This window comes from Mastigoproctus giganteus, chromosome 7, assembly GCF_048544385.1.
Source record: "Mastigoproctus giganteus isolate SK-2022 chromosome 7, ASM4854438v1, whole genome shotgun sequence".
NCBI lineage: Eukaryota > Metazoa > Arthropoda > Arachnida > Uropygi > Thelyphonidae > Mastigoproctus > Mastigoproctus giganteus.
Window position 1 is genome coordinate 66,718,735 of NC_143581.1, and position 21,693 is coordinate 66,740,427.

General features: G+C 33.6%; 1 protein-coding gene across 4 annotated transcripts in view; it reads left to right on the forward strand.

The window, feature by feature from the left end:
* The window catches only part of fliI (FLII actin remodeling protein), a 436,796-nt gene that overhangs the window by 283,617 nt on the left and 131,486 nt on the right, over window positions 1-21,693 (forward strand). For all 4 annotated transcript variants that reach the window (XM_090376949.1, XM_090376950.1, XM_090376948.1 and 1 more), the window contains 4 exons: window positions 857-1,074; window positions 4,523-4,610; window positions 9,482-9,595; window positions 18,522-18,630. In XM_090376949.1, coding sequence (XP_090233075.1) covers window positions 857-1,074; window positions 4,523-4,610; window positions 9,482-9,595; window positions 18,522-18,630 — 529 coding nt within the window. The remainder of the gene's footprint in view (window positions 1-856; window positions 1,075-4,522; window positions 4,611-9,481; window positions 9,596-18,521; window positions 18,631-21,693) is intronic.

Consider the following 21,693-nt stretch of genomic DNA (forward strand, 5'->3'; position numbering starts at 1 on the left):
CCGTGAAGGTGCAAGCAGAGGATTTGGCTGTCACAGACCGTCCAGACTTTGCCAAAATTGGGTCTTGAGTGTCACCCGAATATCAGTTCCATCAGCGTTTTAGACTCCCAGGTAGCAATTGCAGCTTGACTGGCATATCCGAGAGAATGTCTGTGACAACCTCAAGGACCTGTTTCCCTCTAAGCCGCAATGACTCTGCCAACTATTAAAGGGATGATCTATATATCTCATCAAACCCAGGTATATCAATAAATGGCTAGAAGAAAGTTAAATCTAGATAAATTTATGTTTATGTTTGGTTTTCTTAATATAATTTATAATAAACATACTAGTAATGCAAGCTTGTACTGTACAATAATTCAATAATCCTGTAAGCTGCTATTTTATTTGCAACATTTTTATTGAAGTTGTAATTGTCTGGGAACACTTTCCATAGGCTTTGTTACTTACACATTCCATTTGCCCAGTACACTGTCAACTCATGGTTACACTTTGCATTTTTGAAGAAACTCTCCTAATAGACTAGGAGTGTCACAGAGTGATATGTGAACATAGGGTGCCATTAGTGAACTAAGGTTGAGAGCCACTGGTGTAAATGAATGGTCCATTGTATGCTTACTCAATAATTTGTTAAAAGAAAATACTTGATTTAGTTAAATGTAACTCTGTCAGTGAATAATTTTTAGGAATAAAAAGTTTTGGAATACTAGTTGATTTAATTCATTAGTTGTTATTCAAAAGTGTATCCATATTTTAAAATTTCAAATGTGTGGTTTTAAAATTTATTCTCAGCAGTAAATCTCTTTCTGAATTGATTAAAATTTTGCTGAAATAACTTTTTTCCTCTAATTACAAGGCTACTTTCAGAAAAGATAAACAAAAATGAAAGGAAAAATCAGTCAGAAATCATTAGCTTTGCACAAGGCCAGGAATCTATGGAATTCTGGGAACTATTAGGATTACAAGATATACCTACAAAGTCACCCATAGAACATATATCTGAAGACTTTACCCCATTTTGTCCTAGACTTTACCAGGTTGGATTGGGTATGGGTTATTTGGAACTTCCACAAGGTATCTGATTACTATTTATTTGATTTCATTTCTTTTAGCCATACTTTTTTAACATTACCCATCTAAGTTCTTTATAGATATATAAATTGCATGAAGCATTTTTTTTTCTGCATATGATCTATTTATACATATACAATAAAACCTGGTTAATTCAAAGTTAATGGAACCAAAATACATCTGTCTGAATTTAAACAGGTTTGAAGTATCTGTAAAAGTTCAGAACATGTTGATATTAATTAATCATGAGTTTTTAATTATGGACACTATCCAGAAATTTGTTAATTCTCATTTAAAATATTAATAGCTTTTACTTTTGTCATGGTAGGCATTCGTGAACAGATGATTAATGCATTAATTCATTAATTTAGACAATGAGAACGATAACAATTGTGCTGCAGAGAAATTCTGTAAACTTCTCACTCATGATAACAAGATTGTTAAGTTTCCTTTTTTGTAGGTGTGAGTCTTGCAGCTCAATGTGTGTGAGCTGTACATTAAAACAAGTGCTGCATTGTTTATTATGTATGATTGTACATATCCATGTTTTGGGCTATTATTTCCTGTTTAATACTTGTAATCCAAGGCAAAAACGGGTAATCTCTCTCTCTCTCTCTCTCTCTCTCTCTCTCTCTCTCTCTCTCTCTCTCTCTCTCTCTCTCTCTCTCTCTCTCTCAGTAAACTTTATAACTATGCTAATTATACTATGTGATTCTGTATCCACCTTGATGCCACTATAGATTATCTGAAAATGATCAGTGTCTGAATATAGCTGAAAAAATATATTTGATTACAGGTGAGGAATTTCACCTTGGTGTGTGGAATTAAATCTATTATTTTTATTGTCAATGTCAGTAAGAGTCTGCTCTTAAAAAAATATTACATGCAATTATATACTAAAATAAGGTATAACAAACAAAAAGGGAAAAAAAAGATTTTCAAGATGTGGAATTTGTGATAAAATTTTTATATCTTAAATCTTGGCTTAGCAAAGTAGTATTGGCATAATAAAAAGTCTAGGATGAGGAATTTAGAAATAGATCAACAATATTTTAATACAGATTAAGAAATATCTGATTCAGAATGCCTACAGCAGTTTTCAGAGTGTCTTACTTTGGGGCATTCTGTGTAAGACACTTCAAAATTTATTGTGCAATTTATAATTGTTTTTATAAATTACAACCCTAATAACTGTTTTTAAAGTTATTAGGGTTGCAAAGATTTAGATTTGCAAAATTTTACTTCAACAGAAGCAAAAAACAAATAAAAATGTGTACTAAGCTATTAACAAGCATAAATTATTGATGCTAATAGCCCAGGTTTCAATAAATGTTCTAACAGAATGAGCAGTTCATTTCGTGTGCCTTTACTTTTACACCACTCATATATTGGCCACCTGTATGTGTGACGGCACGTTGGATGCTGTGCCATAATGCATATAAGCATTACAACACACCACTTAAGTTACTTTTGAAAACTTATATACACATTGATGCAGCAAACATGTTATAAAGCACAGGCCTAAACATTAGGCTTTTGAAATGTTGTACTCAGTTAGTTTAAAATCGAAATGGAAAGTAGGTTGGTATTTAATGAAGAAGTCTTTGAATACCCATGCTGCCCTGGTGTTCTTAACTTGCATGGGGTTTTGATAAACATTCTATGCAGTCTAATTTTCTCATTTGGAAAGGCAGAGAGATAATCATTAAGAACTTCAGATGAAACCTTGAACTTCTAGCATTGAATTTCTACAGAAATTCAATGCTAGAAGATTGTGATTAGATCATAGAGGGTTGGACAAAAGCTCCATTACTGTTATACTAAAATGAATGTTTATACATAGATGCTGACAAATATGCAAGAAGATGAATTTTTATCAATTTCTGAATACTAATGTATAGGTAATTTATAGCTCTAAGTGAAAAAAGTGAATAAAAGAAATATGCTCTAATTTTGAAATTGGAACAGATTTCCTTTATCAGACTTTAAACTGGTCTGCTTTATAAATAAGCTGATTTTTTATGATTTATGAGTAATTTCTATGTGTGTACTAAAACCTGAATATTGCAAAAATATTTGTCTGTGCCTTGTATGGCTAAAAAAAAAAAAAAAATACTGAGAACAATCTAAGTTACATAACTTTTCTTTAAATTTTTGATTTTTTTTTTTATCTGTTCCATGAAATTTAAATTAAAATGCCCTCAGTAACAGGTTATCCAAAATAATGAAGCCTTAAATTTATCCAATTTCAAAGATTAATTCTTCTAGATCTAGAAGACAGAGAGATTACAATTAATATGGCCAAGTTTGTGTATGCCTTGAATATAATACAGCAGTAGCAGGTCACTTCAAGTGCACATGATTTTCATTACAGAAGAAACTGCTGGAGAAATACTTGCATCAAACTATGTCATTTGACATCTTTACCACCTTGCATTTGAATCATAACTCTAACCTTACTTCGGACTTCATTTATTTTAATCATATATATATATATTTTTTTTTTTATGGTAACTATTAAACATTTTACTTGAATAAGCACCACACAGCATTTTGCTTATAACACAGATGATAAAGGGAATGAAAGGGTGGTCTTACCAAGACAAACTTTAGTTCTGCAAATTGGAGCATCTGGAGACTAGGCACCTGCAAGATGATCTGATTTAGGTGTTTGAGGCTGTGAATGGATGGCATTCTTCCTCAATACACACATGAGGGGACATAAATTCAAATCAAGGAAGGATGATTGCAGGTTAGACATGCAGGGGTTTGCCTTCAGCCAGTGGGTAGTTGATTGTTTCAACAAACTTCCATCTGGTGTTGTGGAAATAGGCAGTTTGAATAAACTCAAGGAAGAACTATACAAGTTATTGGAGGGGATGTGGGAGGTTTGGGGTTTTTTTTTTTTTTTTTTTTTTGACAATGCTTTATAAGCTTGCTTCCTTGCAGAATATGTCACTATTGATGATAATAATATCTAACAAACTGGATAAATTTATAGGTGGTAGATGACTCTCATCGACCGGTGCAATACCACCACTTTGCTTATTGGAGGCTTGAAGTGGTGAAACCCATGTTTAGTCTCTAGAGAAAAGTTTCCGGCATCCCCCCATACTTCTCTTTCAACCCATGCACGGTACTAAGTACTATAGGTTTTGATACCTTTCGTGTTTGGGGTTTCCATAAAAAAAAAAAAAAAAAATTTACTTAGTTGTATATATAGTTCCTGATAAGATGAAAACATTGAGGACTGATTCACAGAAAAAAGGATTGAATTGAAACAAATATGAAGTTTGAGTCATTCCTAATTTTACTAATGTTTTTAAACAATTTTCTCATTTGAATTAAATTTTTCTCATTCATATAAATCCAATTAAATTTGGGACACCCTGTATTTTAGAATTTAAGAAATTTTTTTTTAAATATAGTAAAAATATCTGATTTCTTACAGTTGAAATGCGGCAGAATCGCTTAGTACATTCTCTTCTTGATACAAAGAATGTCTATCTCTTAGACTGCTTCACAGATATATTTGTATGGTAAGTATGGCAGCAGCTGTTCAAAATTGAATTGACTTGTTAATAACTCCAAAACAAAAATAATAACAATGCATTCTATAAAATAAATGTTCATTGACCTCATTCATATAAATTATATGGAAATGTGAATTCTCTTGTACTAAACATCTGATAATTATCTTACATGGTTTGTCATACTGTAGGAAGAGTATACTGGCTTTAAGTACTGAAACAGAATTAGACATAAATAAGAAGAAAATAAATACAGTAGAAATATGATAATTAAAGTTGAAAGGGCATCAAAATTACTTTTAATTTTCAGCATGGGAATTTACCTTGGCCTAAACTGTGCACAATATGAATTTCACAAATGTGATTTCTATTGGAAAATTAACAAGGCAGTGTTTATCTTTTGTTGTAAGCCACTGTCTGTTACACTTTCAAAATGTCTGTTACACTTTCAAAAATCCATTTTTTTCCCTTTGTACAAATGAACATTCAATGCAATTTTCCCACTGCCAAGTAGAGCTAAGCTTTTCCAAGCAATTGTTCCACATTAATACATACTCATCAAGCCCCTTTGCTGTTTCCATTATCCAACCTGTAAATTCCATAATCTCCTCCTTGTTCTTAAGATATGTGGACAGTGTGTTGGGCAAAATTCTATATTCCTTATCAATGTCTGACTTCCTGTTTATTCTTTTTTCTCCTTTATTAATCACCTACTTTTTTGGTGAGTATTAGGCTTTTATACATACCACAATTAGACATGTTTGATAGCAGCCATTCAAATCTGGAAAATACTTATAACACTAATGCCCCTGGGGCAAAGTATGATTTATGTTTATTCTAAAAAAAAATTCATAATTCGGCAAATAAGTACAGTGTAGTTAATTCCCAACATAAAAATCACCTCACCAACTTCAAATTATCCAGCAGTATAAGTGTCAAACTTCAAATTAAAGGTTAAATTTCTTACTGATCTTTATATTATGTGGAATAGGAGGTTTAAGGGGGCAAAAATATAATTAAAATTAATTAGTATTTCAAGTGAAGAAAATTTGAATTATTCAAGCACAACCATAGTGAACTATTCCTTATAAAAAATAGTTTGTCTTATCCCAAGTAAACTGTTTATCTGCTCCATATTTGTAAATTAACCAATGGCTAAATGAATACAAAGGAGAAAAGTTTGCTATACATATAATACTTCTTAAAACTTACAATAGTGATTTCTATCCCAAAATTATTGCAGGATACAGTACTAACTGTTTCTTTCCTTTATATTCTCTTCACTTCTGAATGATTTATACTCTGCAAAAAGTGAATAAAAACAATTTATCTCATACCTTAACAGTAAGCTTATATTATTCTGGAACATATTCTTGTTATGTTACTTTTATTGTTATTGTTGCTGTTTTAAGGTGAATACTTCTTCTCAGGGAATGAAAATACAAGTTCTTGGCAAAAATTACCAATTTATTCTTGAAATGATCACTACACTGTACTTATTTACTGATTTGCATATCCAAAAGAGATTCTAAACTACAAATCCCAGGGAAGGAGAGACAGAGGCAGACTCCTGCAAAGAAGAAGAGAGAGAGAGAGAGAGAGAGAGAGAGAGAGACCGTAACAGGCCACTAGGCCTAATACTAGACAGGAAGAAGAAGAAGATGACAGATTTGCATACTTGAGACATATGTTACTCAATTTAACACATGTCAAACTTAGGGAAGAAAATTTTGTAGGACCCCAAATTAAGAAACTCTTGAAAGACGATGTGTTTGAAACCCAGTTAAAGGAGGTTGAATTGGCACCTTGACAATCATTTAAGGCAGTAGTACATGGATTTTTGGGTAATAGAAAAGAAGAAAACTATGAAATGTTGGTGTTTAATCTACTTGAGTGCTACAAAAAGATGGGCTGTCGAATGTCATTGAAAATTCATTTTCTTCATTCCCATCTTGAATTTTTCCCTGAAAATCTGGGAGATGAGAGTGATGAACAAGGAAAGCAGTTTCATTAAAATGTTCCCACGATGAAAAAGTGATACCAAGGTCGCTGAGATCCTGCAATGGTGGGGGATTACTGCTGGTTCTTTGTGAGGGAGAGTAAGCAGGAATACAAAAGGAAATCCCTTAGTAGCAAATATTTTTAAGGATATAGGTATGCTGATTATATATTATTGAAATATAACTATTTCACTATAATTTATGATATTTTTTCTGAACTTAAATGAGTTATAGAGAATGTATAATATTTTTAACACTTGTATTACAAACTTGAATTATATGTATATATCCTTTAATTTTAACATAAAACAGTACAGCTTTTGCTATAGACAAGATAGAGACTTTTTATGGTGATTTTTGGAATCAGCACGTGCTTATTTCCTCCACAATCACACATTTTCATTGTGGAGATATGACAAAAAATATTTTTTGTCATACCTCCGCAACGTTACCTTCTTTATCTAGTCCTTTCACAAAATTTTTCATCAATCCAAGTTTGATGTGCGGGGGTAGAAGAAGAGCCTTGTTTGATTGCGCTAAAGGAATATATTTTACATTACATTGCCCTGGTACGAATTAGTCCCACTTGTCCCAATGTTGCACAACGTAATGTTCTTCTGTCGCATGGCTGCCCCACAAACACAAAAAACAACAATATTTTGTGAAACCAATAACCTTAAGATCACTGCATATGTTCCAACCATGGCGCCTCCGTAGCCAGGTGGGAAGGAGCAGCAGTGCGTAGCACACGCTTCTTGATTAGACCGGGGTTCGAGCCCGTCACCACCAAATACGGAGGATGCGGAAAGGTCAAGGGAATGACCACCGCGTATTCCTGGAGCAATATGGCCTCAGTTGCTAATGCTCCTAAAAACCAAAACAACAACAACAGTTCCAACCATAAGCCTGGTATTTTATAGCATGTAGGAACCTTAGACATGCTTTGATGACTCTTTAAGTCCAACTGAAAGAAACACAGGAACTGATGGAAATTTGTTACCATTATGAAGTAAAACTGCTTTTAAACTTAATTTTGAGGCATCTATGAATAAATTCCATTCATCTGACTTATGCCCAACACCTAGTTTTTCCGAAGTCTAATAATGTCTTTGCAAAAACACATACTGTCGTGTTCTTAGCAAAATATTTCGAAAACGTTTCATGTATTTTTCGAAACACTGAAATCTTTGTTTCTGCTGCGAGTATATTCCACTTCTGTAACCTAGAACCTACTTGGAAAACCTTGGCACAGCCTACCAACAAAAATTCTAACCAAAAACACTAAGTGGGCTCTCTTCAAATTGTAAATTGTTGTATCGAAATTTGAACCTAAGAACCATAGATAGAAGTCTAATTATGTTTAACACAAGAAAACCGAAAGAAGTCTAATTATGTTTATCACAAGAAAACCAACACCAGAATCGATTGCTAAAATTAAGAGAATTAGCTTATATCTGTTAAAATAAATCAGTACATTACTGGCTAGGTTATGCAAAATTGGCATAATCAAAAAGAGGGGGTTTGGTAAAACATAACCCCCCCTCTGTATTTAATAAATGTGACATGATGTGAAACTATCATGGTGATTTTTGAAATCAACACAAAAATTGGTTAAAAATAGCATTTAAGTTCTTGGAGTTAAAAATTGTGTTAGCTAGTGTAATAGAAATATACTACATGTATCCCCCCCCTCCCGAAGTTTACTTTCTTCCCCTCCAGTGCATGTACCCCCTGAGTTTATGTTCTCTTCCCCCTGGTGCAAACACTCTAGATTCAACACTGGGTGGGGGATTAGAGAGTTTACAGTATTGGCTTCACAATCCTTCAAGGGGGCCTGATAGAGACATATTTTTAAGTAATTAAATTTATTTTTAATAATTGGCAAAAAAGCTACAAATTTGAAATAATAAAAATGTTTTTAGTTCATTAATTTTTTATCTTATTGATTTGTTATATATTATAATTATTTGTTTCTTTTTAACACACACAAATATAAAGACAAGGAGAGGAGAGGAGGTTGTCTTGCACTTTGCATTAGCTCTTGATGTCCCTGTCTGCTAATGGAACAATATTACTTGGGCTGACATTGCTCTCCCAAGCTTGTCAGTTTAGTCAATATGGAGAACTTGTGAAGCTGTTTCATTTAGTTATCAGTACTTCAATTTTGTAAGGAAGGGTTTTTTACTTTGTTGCACTCAGAACTCTGTTTAGTAAATGGTTTAGTAAAATGTCCCCTCCCCCACACTTCCGCATTCAATATAGAAACTTCTACAGTGTCCTTCAGGACCATGAACAAATTTTAAAGAATGTAAAAAATCAGGGAAATTAGAACATGAGAATAGGAATTAGTTTATGACTTTAATACAATCTATGTAAATTTGATACTGTACCTTTGTCGAAAATCATGCCAGTCTTTCCTTGCTAGATATGGAATCCTGCAATTGTAAAACAAAGAAGGCAGTTCAGCCTCACTACTAGACTATAAAATCTATAAAATACTAGTCACCAGGCATGATTTCTTAGTTGATGTTTGTCAAGCCCTGTGTGTGTATCTGAACAGAAAAAAATAATAATGAAGTCCATGAAAAAATATATATTTTTAAATTTCAGCCTTATATTTTAATATAGTCTATTTGCAGTTACATTACAAACTTCTAAAGTTGGAATGGGATAGGATGAGATGTGTTGTGTTTATGTTGTACTTTCAACATTGAAAATGTGATAATATTTTATTTTAGTATAAGTAATTACAAATGATATGACAATTTTTTGTAATCATGAAGACTAATCTGTTTGTTGAAAACTCATAGAAGAATAATGTGATACAATAAATATTGTTTTCTGTGGCAGTCCTGTTGAATAATTAATTTTATTTCATAGGCTTGGACAGAAGTCTACCCGTTTAGTTAGAGCAGCAGCTTTGAAATTGTCGCAGGAGTTGCATAGTATGTTAAAGAGGCCAGATCATGCTGTGGTTACCAGAGTGCTGGAAGGGTAAGTAAGAGTGTGGTTAACAAAAATTCCTTTTTTTTTTTTTTTTTTGTTAATGTTTTACATTTATAGGTTCTATCTTAAGGTTGAACTTATACATGTATAGAATAATCTGACCCAATATTCAAGATAGCTGTTGAATTGTTTTTCAAGTTTAGAAATAATAACACAATGCAATCTTACTTAATCAGAGATTAATACTTTACCAAGCTGCTAACCTAGCTATATACATGTATGAGTATCAAAACAACCCTTATGGTAATATATACATTTATATTGACAGTTAGAGCAGCACCTTTGAATGTGTTGTAAAAATACATAGTAAGTTGACTATGCCATTTATCACTGGAATTTTTCATTTACAATAGAAATCCTTCTGATAGGCAAATATGAGTCCTCTGATGATGAATAGCTAATGATAATGACTTCTCCCATGAACATATGAGGTGCTACCCAAAAGTTCCTGAAATGTATTTATAAAATAAATTAGACTCACTCTGGGTCTTATTCACCACCGTCACCTTTGAAGTAGTCCCCTCGAGAGCGCAAACACTGAATAATGATCATTCAAATCATGGGAGAAGCACTGATCCCAGTGCTTCTCCGATGATTTGAATGCATTCTGAAAGTCCTTCTTCATCATAGTGTTCAGCACCACCTGCGATTTGGTTTGGATATCCTCTACGCTATCAAATCTTCAACACTTTAGCTTGATTTTCATTTTTGGGAAGAGGAAGAAGTCGCAGTCTGGCGAATGGGGGGGGGTGGATGATTGTTTGCTAACTTCTGTGTGATACTGCTTTTGGCCTTCACTCAGTAACTGTGGCATGAACTTGGCTGCAATCCTTCTCATGTTCAACTTGTCTGAAAAAAATCCGTTGACACATGCCGTATGATATTCCTACAATGCCACATATGTCATGGATGGTCCTCTTGCAGTCTTCACAGATCGTCACCCAAAATTTTGCAACATATTCTGGGGTGGTGCTCGATGATGGATGCCCAAAGCGATCGTCATCATCAACTGACATTCAACCACTTTGAAAACGGTTAAACCAGTAGTAGAGCTGCTTCTTGCCTAAGGTATTGTCGCCACAAGCTTGTTTCAACTTCTTATGGGTTTCTGCTGCTGTATCGTTAAGAAGAAAACAAAACTTGATGCAAGCACTTTGCTCTCTCACATCAACCATCGCAACAATCGCAAACTACGCAAAATGCACTGCCAAAGGATTGCGCATAAATATTCAATGACTCTATCCAGCCCGATGCCATGTGACACACAAATTCACAAATGATGCATGCAGTGTTACCTAGCACCACAAGTCCATACTAGATGTAGTTCCCGTGCAACATTGAGATTTCAGGAACATTTGGGTAGTAAGCTGAAAGCAAAAATGCTAAAGTTTTACTATGTATACAGCATTGGCAAGTTAAGCACATTTGTAAGCTTCCATTAAAAGAATGTAATTATCAGCATACTGAAAAAAAATTCATTTTATTAAAAATTCACCAGTTGCTGAATATTTTTATTTAAAGTGAATTTTTTCAAAATATATATTGGTTTTAAATAAATTTCCTCAAAAATATCTCGACTTTTAATATTAAACAGATTTTTAATTTAAATTAAATTTGTGAAAGTTGGCATATGAAAATATTTCTGCATATTTTTGAAGAGAATCTGCTGATACATTTTGAATTTATGTTGTGATTATTATGCTGTATTACTTATTTGTGTATGAAAACTAAATTTTATTTCAAATTATTCAAATAAATTTCCTTGTTTCATTGCTAAGTAAGGTTAACTTACTTGTTATGCTATTCTCTTTGATAATGATAACACTTCACTCCACAAAAACAGCAACATGGTGGTTGATGGGATAATAAGCTGGGAAGTTTAAAATGGGTAAATATGAGGGAACATAATATAAGGTAATCTATAAGATATGATAGTAAAAACACAGAAAGATAAACTAAAATTTTATTCAGAAACAGAATTGACAAAATTATATTTAAATGTACACCAATGTTAGGAGCATAGTAAATAAATTTGATGAATTTGAAGTGATAGTGAAATCATCAAATGCAGAAATTATGGGGATATCGGAGACATGGTATCACTCAGATATAAGGGATGAAGAATTTCAGTTCAGGGAGTAGGTGTACAGAAAGAATGTATGTACAGTGTTGCAGGTCAAGTGGTACCAGCAGTCTCCCCCAACAGACAGGACAGGAGAGGATGAGATTTTATGCTCTTTGTTAAAAAGCACATAAAATCTAAGGCTGTGCATCCAGTTGACATGGGTGGCCACTGCAATGTGGAGTTACTTTGGTTTTACCTAAGCACTAGGAAAACAATAATGAGAATAGTTTTGTTTTATTGGCCTAATGACTGTTATGAATATAACAGGCAACTGTACAGACAAAAGACAAAAGATTGTCCAGTAATTCACAATGTCTTTATAATGGAGGATTTATCTTTCCAGATATTAACTGGAACTTGTGGTTGGTCACTCACACAATAGTTTGAAGAAGTTAGCAAGAAGTTTGTGGATTTAATGGATGACTGTCATTGGTATATTAGAGAAGCAACAAGAGAAAGCACTCTTGATCTGATTATCAGCAGCAACCCTGCTTGCATTAAGAATCTGCAGATAAAAAACCCACAAGGATGCAATGATCATAGTGTATTGATGTAGGATTTACTTAAAGATGTAATTACTGTCAAGGAAAAAGGGAAGGGCTTTTGCTTTCATAATGGTGATTACAGTGGTACTTTCATCTGTCATTCACGAAAAGAGACACATATGGAGGTATGGTTTAATTGCATGAACTAGAATCATTTGCACTGAGTGTACAAATTTCCATGTGTTCCTTAATTCATAATTATGGTCACCCTTTTGCAGGAGCAGGTGGTCTGAACTCTTTTAATGGACAACTAGGGGGCTTTGCCCCCTGCTCGCTTTACTCACCCACCTCCATGCATAAAGGTCAGGGAATGACCACCGCATATTCCGTGAGCAATAAGGCCTTAGTTGCTAATGCTCCTAAAAACCAAATAACTAACTAACTAACTAACCTCCGTGCATGCTTTTATATGTAAAATGTAGAGGTGTAGAGGAGTAAGTCAAATCTTTTCTACATAAAAGGCACACCTGTCGATATGCACTGATTGATATCTAATCAGAAAATGACCTATGTAATTATTTACCTGTGCATTTGTAGTGCTCAGCATTCTCAAGGTCGAATAAATATCACTATGTAATTATTTACCTGCATTTATATAGGTCATTTAGGAAAAGGCCTTTTGCTTCAGGTTCCATAATGCATGAGGAATATTGTTGCATCTGAAAGTGCAGGACTAAAATATTTACAAACTATACAAATACTGTATACAATATTCATTGATATACAAAAAATGTTATAATGGAACATAAAATGTTACACGGGGAAGCACATGCATGAGGTTGGTGAACGTTATGGAGCCAGTTGTCAATAATTAATTGCATTTGTAGTGACGTATCACCTCGCCTCGCCTCGCCCTCTTCTCCCATTGGCTCAAATAAATATCGCTAGGTGGAAAACATTTTTAATGTATAGAGAGATAACACATGTTCTAACCAAACTCTCCTAGTAAATCAATGTCTTCAAAGGGGGAGTAAAGCCCATATAAGAGTGCACCAGATTCCTACGCTTCAATCAGAGAGAGCATACCCATGATGCATTAGGCATAAGATTGAAATTAACCCCTCCTACCCTTCCCTATAAACCACTGGTTTTACATCAGCTCTTGTGGAAGAGTAGAAATTTATACTTCCAGTAGTAATAATTATATGTTGCATTTAGAGCTTGAGGAGTTGATGTCACACCTGTATTGCTACTGACAATATCAAAAGCCTCATTTCTGTGTGTTTCCATTAATTACTGACATGTCATTTTTGACTGGACATGATCTCTTGAACTCTAGTTTTTGTACATTATTAAGGTATGTTAACAAGAAAGCAGTGGTGTCTGCTCTTCTCTGAAGGACACCCCCCCCAACAAAAAACCTATTAATCAAGATTAGTAGTTCTTTTTTCTCAGCCTATCTTCCTAACTATATACATAGACTTTCTCAAAATATATTTCTTGTTAGATGGTTTATGCTGCTACTGCATAATTCAAGTACTCTACATTTTATGTTTAATTATTTTTAATTACCCTAGCCAACAAAAAATATTTTTTGTCATACTCCGCAATGAATATATGTGATTCTTGAGGAAATAAACCTGCTGATTCCGAAAATCATAATAAAAAGTCTCTATCATGTCTACAGCAAAAGCTGTACCAATGTTTTATGTTAAAATAAAAGGATATATACATATAATTCAAGTTTGTAATACAAGTGTTAAAAAATATTATATGTTCTCTATAATTCATTTAAGTTCAGAAAAAATATCATAAATTATAGCGAAATAGTTATATTTCAATAATATATAATCAGCATACCTGTATCCTTAAAAATGTTTGCTACTAAGGGATTTTCTCTTGTATTCCTGCTTACTCTCCCTCACAAGGAACCAGCAGTAATCCCCCATCATTGCAGGTTCCCAGCGACCATAGTACCACTTTTTCATCATGGGAACATTTTAATGAAACTGCTTTCCTTGTTCATCACTCACATCTCCCAGATTTTCGGGGAAAAATTCGAGATGGGAATGAAGAAAATTAATTTTCAATGACATTCAAAAGTCTATATTTTTGTAGCACTTGAGTAAATTAGACACCAACATTTCATAGTTTTCTTCTTTCCTATTACCCTATATGTCAATGATATATAGGAATTTTTCTAGCAGGGATAAGGAGGTGATTATTCCCTTGTATAAGGCAATGGTCAGGCCACACCTAGAGTACTGTATACAGGTCTGGAGGCCTCATTTCAAGAAGGATGTAGAGCTGCTGGAACGAGTACAGAGAAGGGCAACAAGATTAGTGAATGGAACAAAGGGGTGCTCTTACGAAGAAAGGCTTAAGTTTTGCAAATTACAGTGTCTGGAGACTAGGCACCGGCGAGGTGATCTGATAGAGGTGTATAAAGCCTTGAATGGTTTGAGCATGCTCAATGCTGATGGGATTCTTCCTCTCGCTCAGAATAATCACCTGAGAGGGCATAAATTCAAATTGAGGAAAGACAGATGTAGGTTAGACGTGCGGAAATTTGCCTTTAGCCAGCGGGTGGTTGTTTGGTGGAACAGACTTTCATCCCTTGTCGTGGAAGTTGATAGCCTAAATAAGTTTAAGGCTCAGCTGGACAGATATTTTGAACGAACAGAGGGGTGAAGTGGAAGTGGGTTTTTTTTTTTTTTTTTTTTTTTTTTGGCTGATGCTGCATAAGCTTGCTTTCTTGCATCAAATACCTCTACTAATGCTAATGCTAATACCCAAAAAACCATTTACTACTGCTTTAAATGATCGCCAAGCTGTCAGTTCAACCTCCTTTAAGTGGGTTTCAAACACATCATCTTTCAGGAGTTTCCTAATTTGGGTTCTATGTAAATTCCTTCTTTAAGTTTGGCATATGTTAAATTAGGAAATACACTTCTCAAGTATGCAGATCTGTTACCTTCTTTATCTAATCCCTTCATGAAATTTTTCATCAATACAAGTTTGATGTGCAGGAGTGGAAGAACCTTGTTTGATTGCACAAAAGGAATATATTTTACATTATATTGTCCTGGTATGAACTCGTCCTGCTTGTTCCCAATGTAGTAGTAGTAGTAGTGGCATGTGATGCAAGAAAGCAAGTGTATGAGCTTACGCAGCATCAGCCAAAAAAAAATCACACCATTCCCTCCAAATGCCTGTCCAGTTCCTCCTTAAATTTATTTAACCTGTCAACTTCCACGACAGATGGAAGTTTGTTCCAGCAATTAACCACCCGCTGGCTAAAGGCAAATTTCCACACATCTATTCTACATCTGTCTTTTCTTAATTTGAATTTGTTCCCCCTTAGGTTCGTAATCTGAACAAGTGGAAGGATCCCATCAGAATTCAGCGTGCTCAACCCATTCAAGGCTTTATACACCTCAATCAGATCACCGTGCAGGTGCCTAGTCTCCAGCCACTGCAATTTGCAGAACTTAAGCCTCTCTTGGTAAGAGGATCCCTTCATTCTCCTCACCAATCTTGTTGCCCTTCTCTGTACACGCTCAAGTAAATCTATATCCTTCCTAAAATGAGGCCTCCAGACCTGTACGCAGTACTCAAGGCGTGGCCTGACCATTGCCTTATACAGAGGGTCAATCACCTCCTCCTCCTCCCTGCTAGCAAAATTCCTATATATCATTGACAAAACCCCATGACCTGCCCTGGCAGCCTGTCTGCATTGCTCAGAAAACTTCATATCTGACTGCACAATTACTCCCAGGTCTTTTTCATTTTCTACCACCTTAAGTGTAGCACCACACAGTTGGTACGTTTCTCTGGGGTTACTTCTACCAATATGCAGTACTTTGCATTTGTCAAGGTTAAACTTCAGTTGCCACTTCTTAGCCCATCTGCTCAAATTATCTAGATCCTGTTGCAGTAGCACACTGCCATTACTGTCATTAACAACCCTGCCAACCTTTGTATCATCTGCAAACTTCGACATTAAGCCTGATATACCTTCATCAATATCATTGATAAATATACAAAACAACAGTGGACCTAACACTGAACCCTGTGGGACTTCACTAATAACATTAGTCCACGAAGAGCAGCACCATTGATTACCACCCTCTGTCTTCTCCCACTTAACTATCCTTTTATCCATTGTAGCAACTTACCCTTAATACCATTCTGCTCCAATTTGTACAATAGTCTTCCATGTGCAACAGTGTCAAAAGCTTTCCCGAAATCCAAATATATGATATCAAAATTATTTTTTGCGTCCAGTTCCTTTGTAACCACATCATAATATCCTATCAGATTTGTCAGGCAAGACTTTCCCTTAACAAACCCATGCTGTGTCTGAATTATTGCTGCAGTCTTGTCTAGATGATCCTGCAATGCATCTTTAATCAGTGACTCCATTATTTTACCCAGAACAGAAGTTAAACTAACTGGTCTGTAATTACTCGTGTCACCCTTCGATTTCCCTTTGTGAAATGGGGATACATTTGCATATCTCCACTCCGTGGGAACCTCCCCTGAGTCCAAGGATGCTCTCATAATTATGGCTAAGGGTTTGCTTAGTTGCTTTGCCACCTCCTTTAATATAACTGGATAGATCCCATCCACCCCAGGTGCTTTTCTTATGTTTAACTTCAACAATTTCTCCTCCACTTTGCTTTCAGTTATTACAAAATCATTAAGTATCCTGCTACAATTTGATAACCTTCCTTCCATTTTCAATCCTTAATATTATGTTGCACAGTGTAATGTTCTTCTGTCGCATGGCTGTCCACAAACTCAAAAAACAACAATATCAAGATCACTGCATATGTTCCAACCATAATCCTTGTATTTTATAGAATTTCGACCTTAGACATGCTGTGATGACCTTCTTTAAGTCCAATTGAATGAAACACAGGAACTGATGGAATTCATTGCCATTATGAAGCAAAACTGCTTTTAAACTTAATATTTTGAGGAATCTGTGAATAAACACCAATTATCTGACTTATGCATGACACCTAGTTCGTTCAGAAGTCCAATAATGTCTGCAAAAACATGTACTGTCCTCCACAGTAAAATATTTCGAAAACCTTTCCTACTGCTAGGTTGTGGGCCACATCCTCCTTCTCTTGAGGGGCTGTTTATATTTGGAGGATAGAGTTACAACTCTGAGAACATGATCAGTTAATACTTGGAACCTTGGTGCAGCCTACAAAAATCCTCAACAAAAAAGCTAAGTGTGGTCTCTTTAAATTGTAAATTGTTGCATCGGAATTTGAATCTAAGAACCATAGGTAGAAGTCTGATTATGTTTATCACAAGAAAACTGAGACCAGAATCAATTGCTAAAATTTAGAGAATTAGCTTATATCTGTTAAAATAAATCAGTATGTAATACATTACTGGCTAGATTATGCAAAATTGACATATTTTGGTAAAATGTAAATCCCTCTATATTTAATGACTGTGACATGATGTGAAACTATCATGGTGATTTTTGGAATCTATGCATAAAAATTTGTTAAAAATAGCATTTAAGTTCTTGGAGGTAAAAATCACATGTTGGCTAGTGTTATATAAATTTATTTCTTGTTTTGATTAATATTATTATTTATTTGTTATAAGTTTGAATTTTTTTGTGCTTAATGGTTTTATAAAATTGAAAATGGAAATGACTAAAAGGTTTACATTTACAATTTTTTTTTCACAGGAAATAACCAGTTTAAATGGCAGAATAATTTTTTGCATTTTTTTAATTAAAAAGATAAATACTTACCATTAATAAGTATTTAGATCCATTATTTAAACATATACCATTGTTATATTACAAACAGAATTTCAAAAAAGAAAAAATAAAGAAATTCTTTTTCAGAAATAAAGATCTGGAGTCTGTTAGACCAGGCAGCCACAAGGGTTGGTGGCACCATCACTTCCAGGTTAAAATGAATGTCCAATCAAATAAAAATGTTAGATTATCATAATCTGTAATTCATGGAAACATTGAATAAAAACATTTTTGGTTTATTTATATTTTTGTTTTGTTAACTTTTTAGCATATTATATTCTAGTTAATTTTATAAATGATATGTCTAGATGGTATCAGAAAGTCAGCCATTAATAAAAAAGAGACTTCTGTTTGTTTTCAGCTTGGATAAAGCTTAAATTTCTCATTTAAGAAAATGATTTAATTTATTTGCCTTTTGTAGAAAATGTAATGTATATTAATTCTGTTGATATATGTACCTTTATCCATTCACATACTTTGTCTACTAAATTTTAATTAATTTTGTCATAGGACAGAGCCTCAAATATTCAAATCAAAATTTCAAGGTTGGGATGATGTAATTGCAGTTGATTTTACTAGAACAGCTCAGTCAGTTTCTAGAACAGGTGCAGATCTTAAGGTAAAATTATTACTTTTATTTATTTATTATTTATTTATTTTGAAAAGTTGTTGTTTCAGATTAGAGTTGGATCCTTCTTACATTAACCACATTACATGGTTCAGTTGCTCCACCAGTCATTGTGTTCATTCCTAACACTACTTCAAACTGAATCATCTGGTCCTCTCTCACACCAAACACTTGCATATTGCTATACAGCTTATATACTGTTTTAGCTCTCCACTTTCTCTGTTAGTGCAGATGGTCCTGCCATCCAATATTGAAGGCTTTTGCATTTGTCCTCAATTCCTTCTGATTTTTGTCTACATGTGGTCAGACAGCATCCCAGTTGTGGAGCAATTTCCTCTGTCCAAACTTGTTTTTCTTGTTGCTAGTTTTGTTCTATAGAAGAATGTATTTTCTTCTATTTCTTTTTTCTAAGAATATATTTTCTTCTATAGAAAATCTATAGAAGAAAATATATAGCCACTGATTGAAAAACCCTATATGTTGTCTGTAATGATAGCACACCTTTAATGATCATCCCAGTGCAAGAGTAGCACCTCAGGTCGTTAGAATTTCTTAATTCCTAACATTTTTTAATCTTCGGGAACTGGGGACAGGAAATTGCTGTTCTCAAGAATTCCCGAAAATTTTATTTTATTGATTAAATATTTGCTTTCTTTGATAAGAATTTTTGTCCTTATTCTAGTCTTAAAACACTATAATAATGAATGGTGCATTGTGGTGTATAAGTAAAAAACTAAAATTTAATGAGAATTAGATATTAAAAAATACGACTCATAATTTGATGAATGTAAACAGAAAATTTTATTATATTGGTATTCTATACATTTATTACTGTATGTATAGAATACATTATTCTATACATTTATTTGAAAATGCTAAGTTTGAGATTAGCATAAAAGAAACCTAAGTAAACACTAATACTGAAACAAAACACATAATAAGGAAAACTAATATTAGTATTTAACATTTACAATTATTGTTAAAATGAAATTTTCAAAAACAGCACATTAATTGATTATTCAGAAAGCCTGAATCTTTGCTTAGTTACAAATAAGCCTGAAGTAGAAAAATTTCTTTCATTTTGGATTGAAGTAGGTCTCATTGTTAGTAGTGCATCTAATAAAATTTTTAGATTCGGAGTCAGTGTACATGTCACTTCATATAAATTCATCTCACTTCTTAATGATGAAAATTTGATTGGATTGGCTCTGGTTTTGCAGTTGAAATGTATATATTTCTCACTAACTCTGTTTCTAGATCCACTGCTAATTCCCTGTGTTCCAAATTTTCCATTTCTTTGTTTGTATTATTTTCTGTTTGAGACTCATCTATTGAAGTATACTTTTATTTGAAAATTCATTCCATTATCGATTTCACAGATCGCATAATGTCATTTTTATTTGCCATAGCCAAAATAACCTTATATCACTTCATATAAATTCATCTCACTTCTTAATGATGAAAATACCTTATTTGATTCGATTGGCTCTGGTTTTGCGATTGAAATGGATATATATATCTTCTATTTTTAGCTAACTCTATTTTTAGATCAACTTCTAATTCCCCATGTTCCAAATTTTCCATTTCTTTGTTCATATTATTTCCCATTTCAGACTCTTCTATTGAAGTATACTTTTCTTTGAAAATTCATTCCATTATCGATTTTGCAGATTGCATAATTTCATTTTTATTTGCCATAGCCAAAAAAACCTTATTAATGTCATTTAATTTATTTTGATTGTTTAAATATTTAATAAGGGACACTAGGACTTTATCTCTATGTTTAAAAAGCTGCTGTTTAATTTCCTTTAAAAGCTTATTACTTAAAATAGAATTTTGTTTTTCCAAATTATGAAACAGGAATCTAAAAATTCCTTCACTTGTTAGTAGATTTGCATTATAATTATTTAATGCTTCAACTGCGAGTTGCACGTGTTTTAAGCAGTTTGATATAACTTCTGTGATTTTTGTATATCCATCCTTCCATAGATAAGAGAGCTTTAATTCATGTAAAGCAGTTTAGTCACAGTTAACACTTAACTGTGACTTCATACTGCATGTACACTGACCCACATAGAAGTGACTGGAATTATGACGAACTTAGAGAATACACAATTATTTTACCCTGGAACTGTCACCATTCTCGTGGTGAAAGTGCAGTATTTTTCTGATTGGATGAGAATATAGATTGCAAAGATAAAGAAAATTAAATGGTTATTTGCAACTATATTTAAATAAAAATTAAGGATTTTAAAATTAACTACGTAGCAGTCTGTATACTACAATAACAAAAATCAAAAAAATCTCAAATTCTCAGGAAATGTTTTTGCTTTTCCCGGGAATCAGGAATTTTAATGGCACCTCTCTTTCCCCATAACATACGAGTAATAACTCTACCCAAGCACTGTGGCTCTTCTTATAGGTCAGTCATACCGTGTGACCCTGGACACTATTGGCATATCTCATTTGCTTGGATATCAAAAATTACATGGTGCTTGGATATCAAAAGTTTTTGATTTAATTAAAGCGGCTTTTAAACTTAAAAGATCTAATCAGGGTCAATTTATAGCTCATTTCTGGAAGTTAGAAAATGATTTTCTAAATTCTGCAGTGGTTGATAAATCTGTTTGGTTCAGTTGTTTTCATACTTTCTTATATCAATATCCCTTAGTTCTCAAATAAGTCAGCCTTATACCAACCACAAAGTTATAATCTCACTTTAACATGCATGCTTAAAGGATGAACCGTGCTATACAAAGAAGAATTGGAAACCAAATTGCTTTCCAGGTGTGTGTACTACTTGTTTTGATAAGGGCTATCATGAAATTGACACTGAATAATAAATAAAAAAATACATAGGTTCCTAAAACAGGCTGTTTTTGTTTGAATACCTGATCTGCATTTAGTTATGCACATCTTAAAAAAAAAGCTCTTTCTCTGACCACTTATGTGGTCAGACAGAACAGCAAGTATATCTCTAATCAAGTTTTTGTCTTTTTAAAGGCTGTTTTTACCGAGTTTAAATATGCATTATGCATCTTGATCACATCGAAA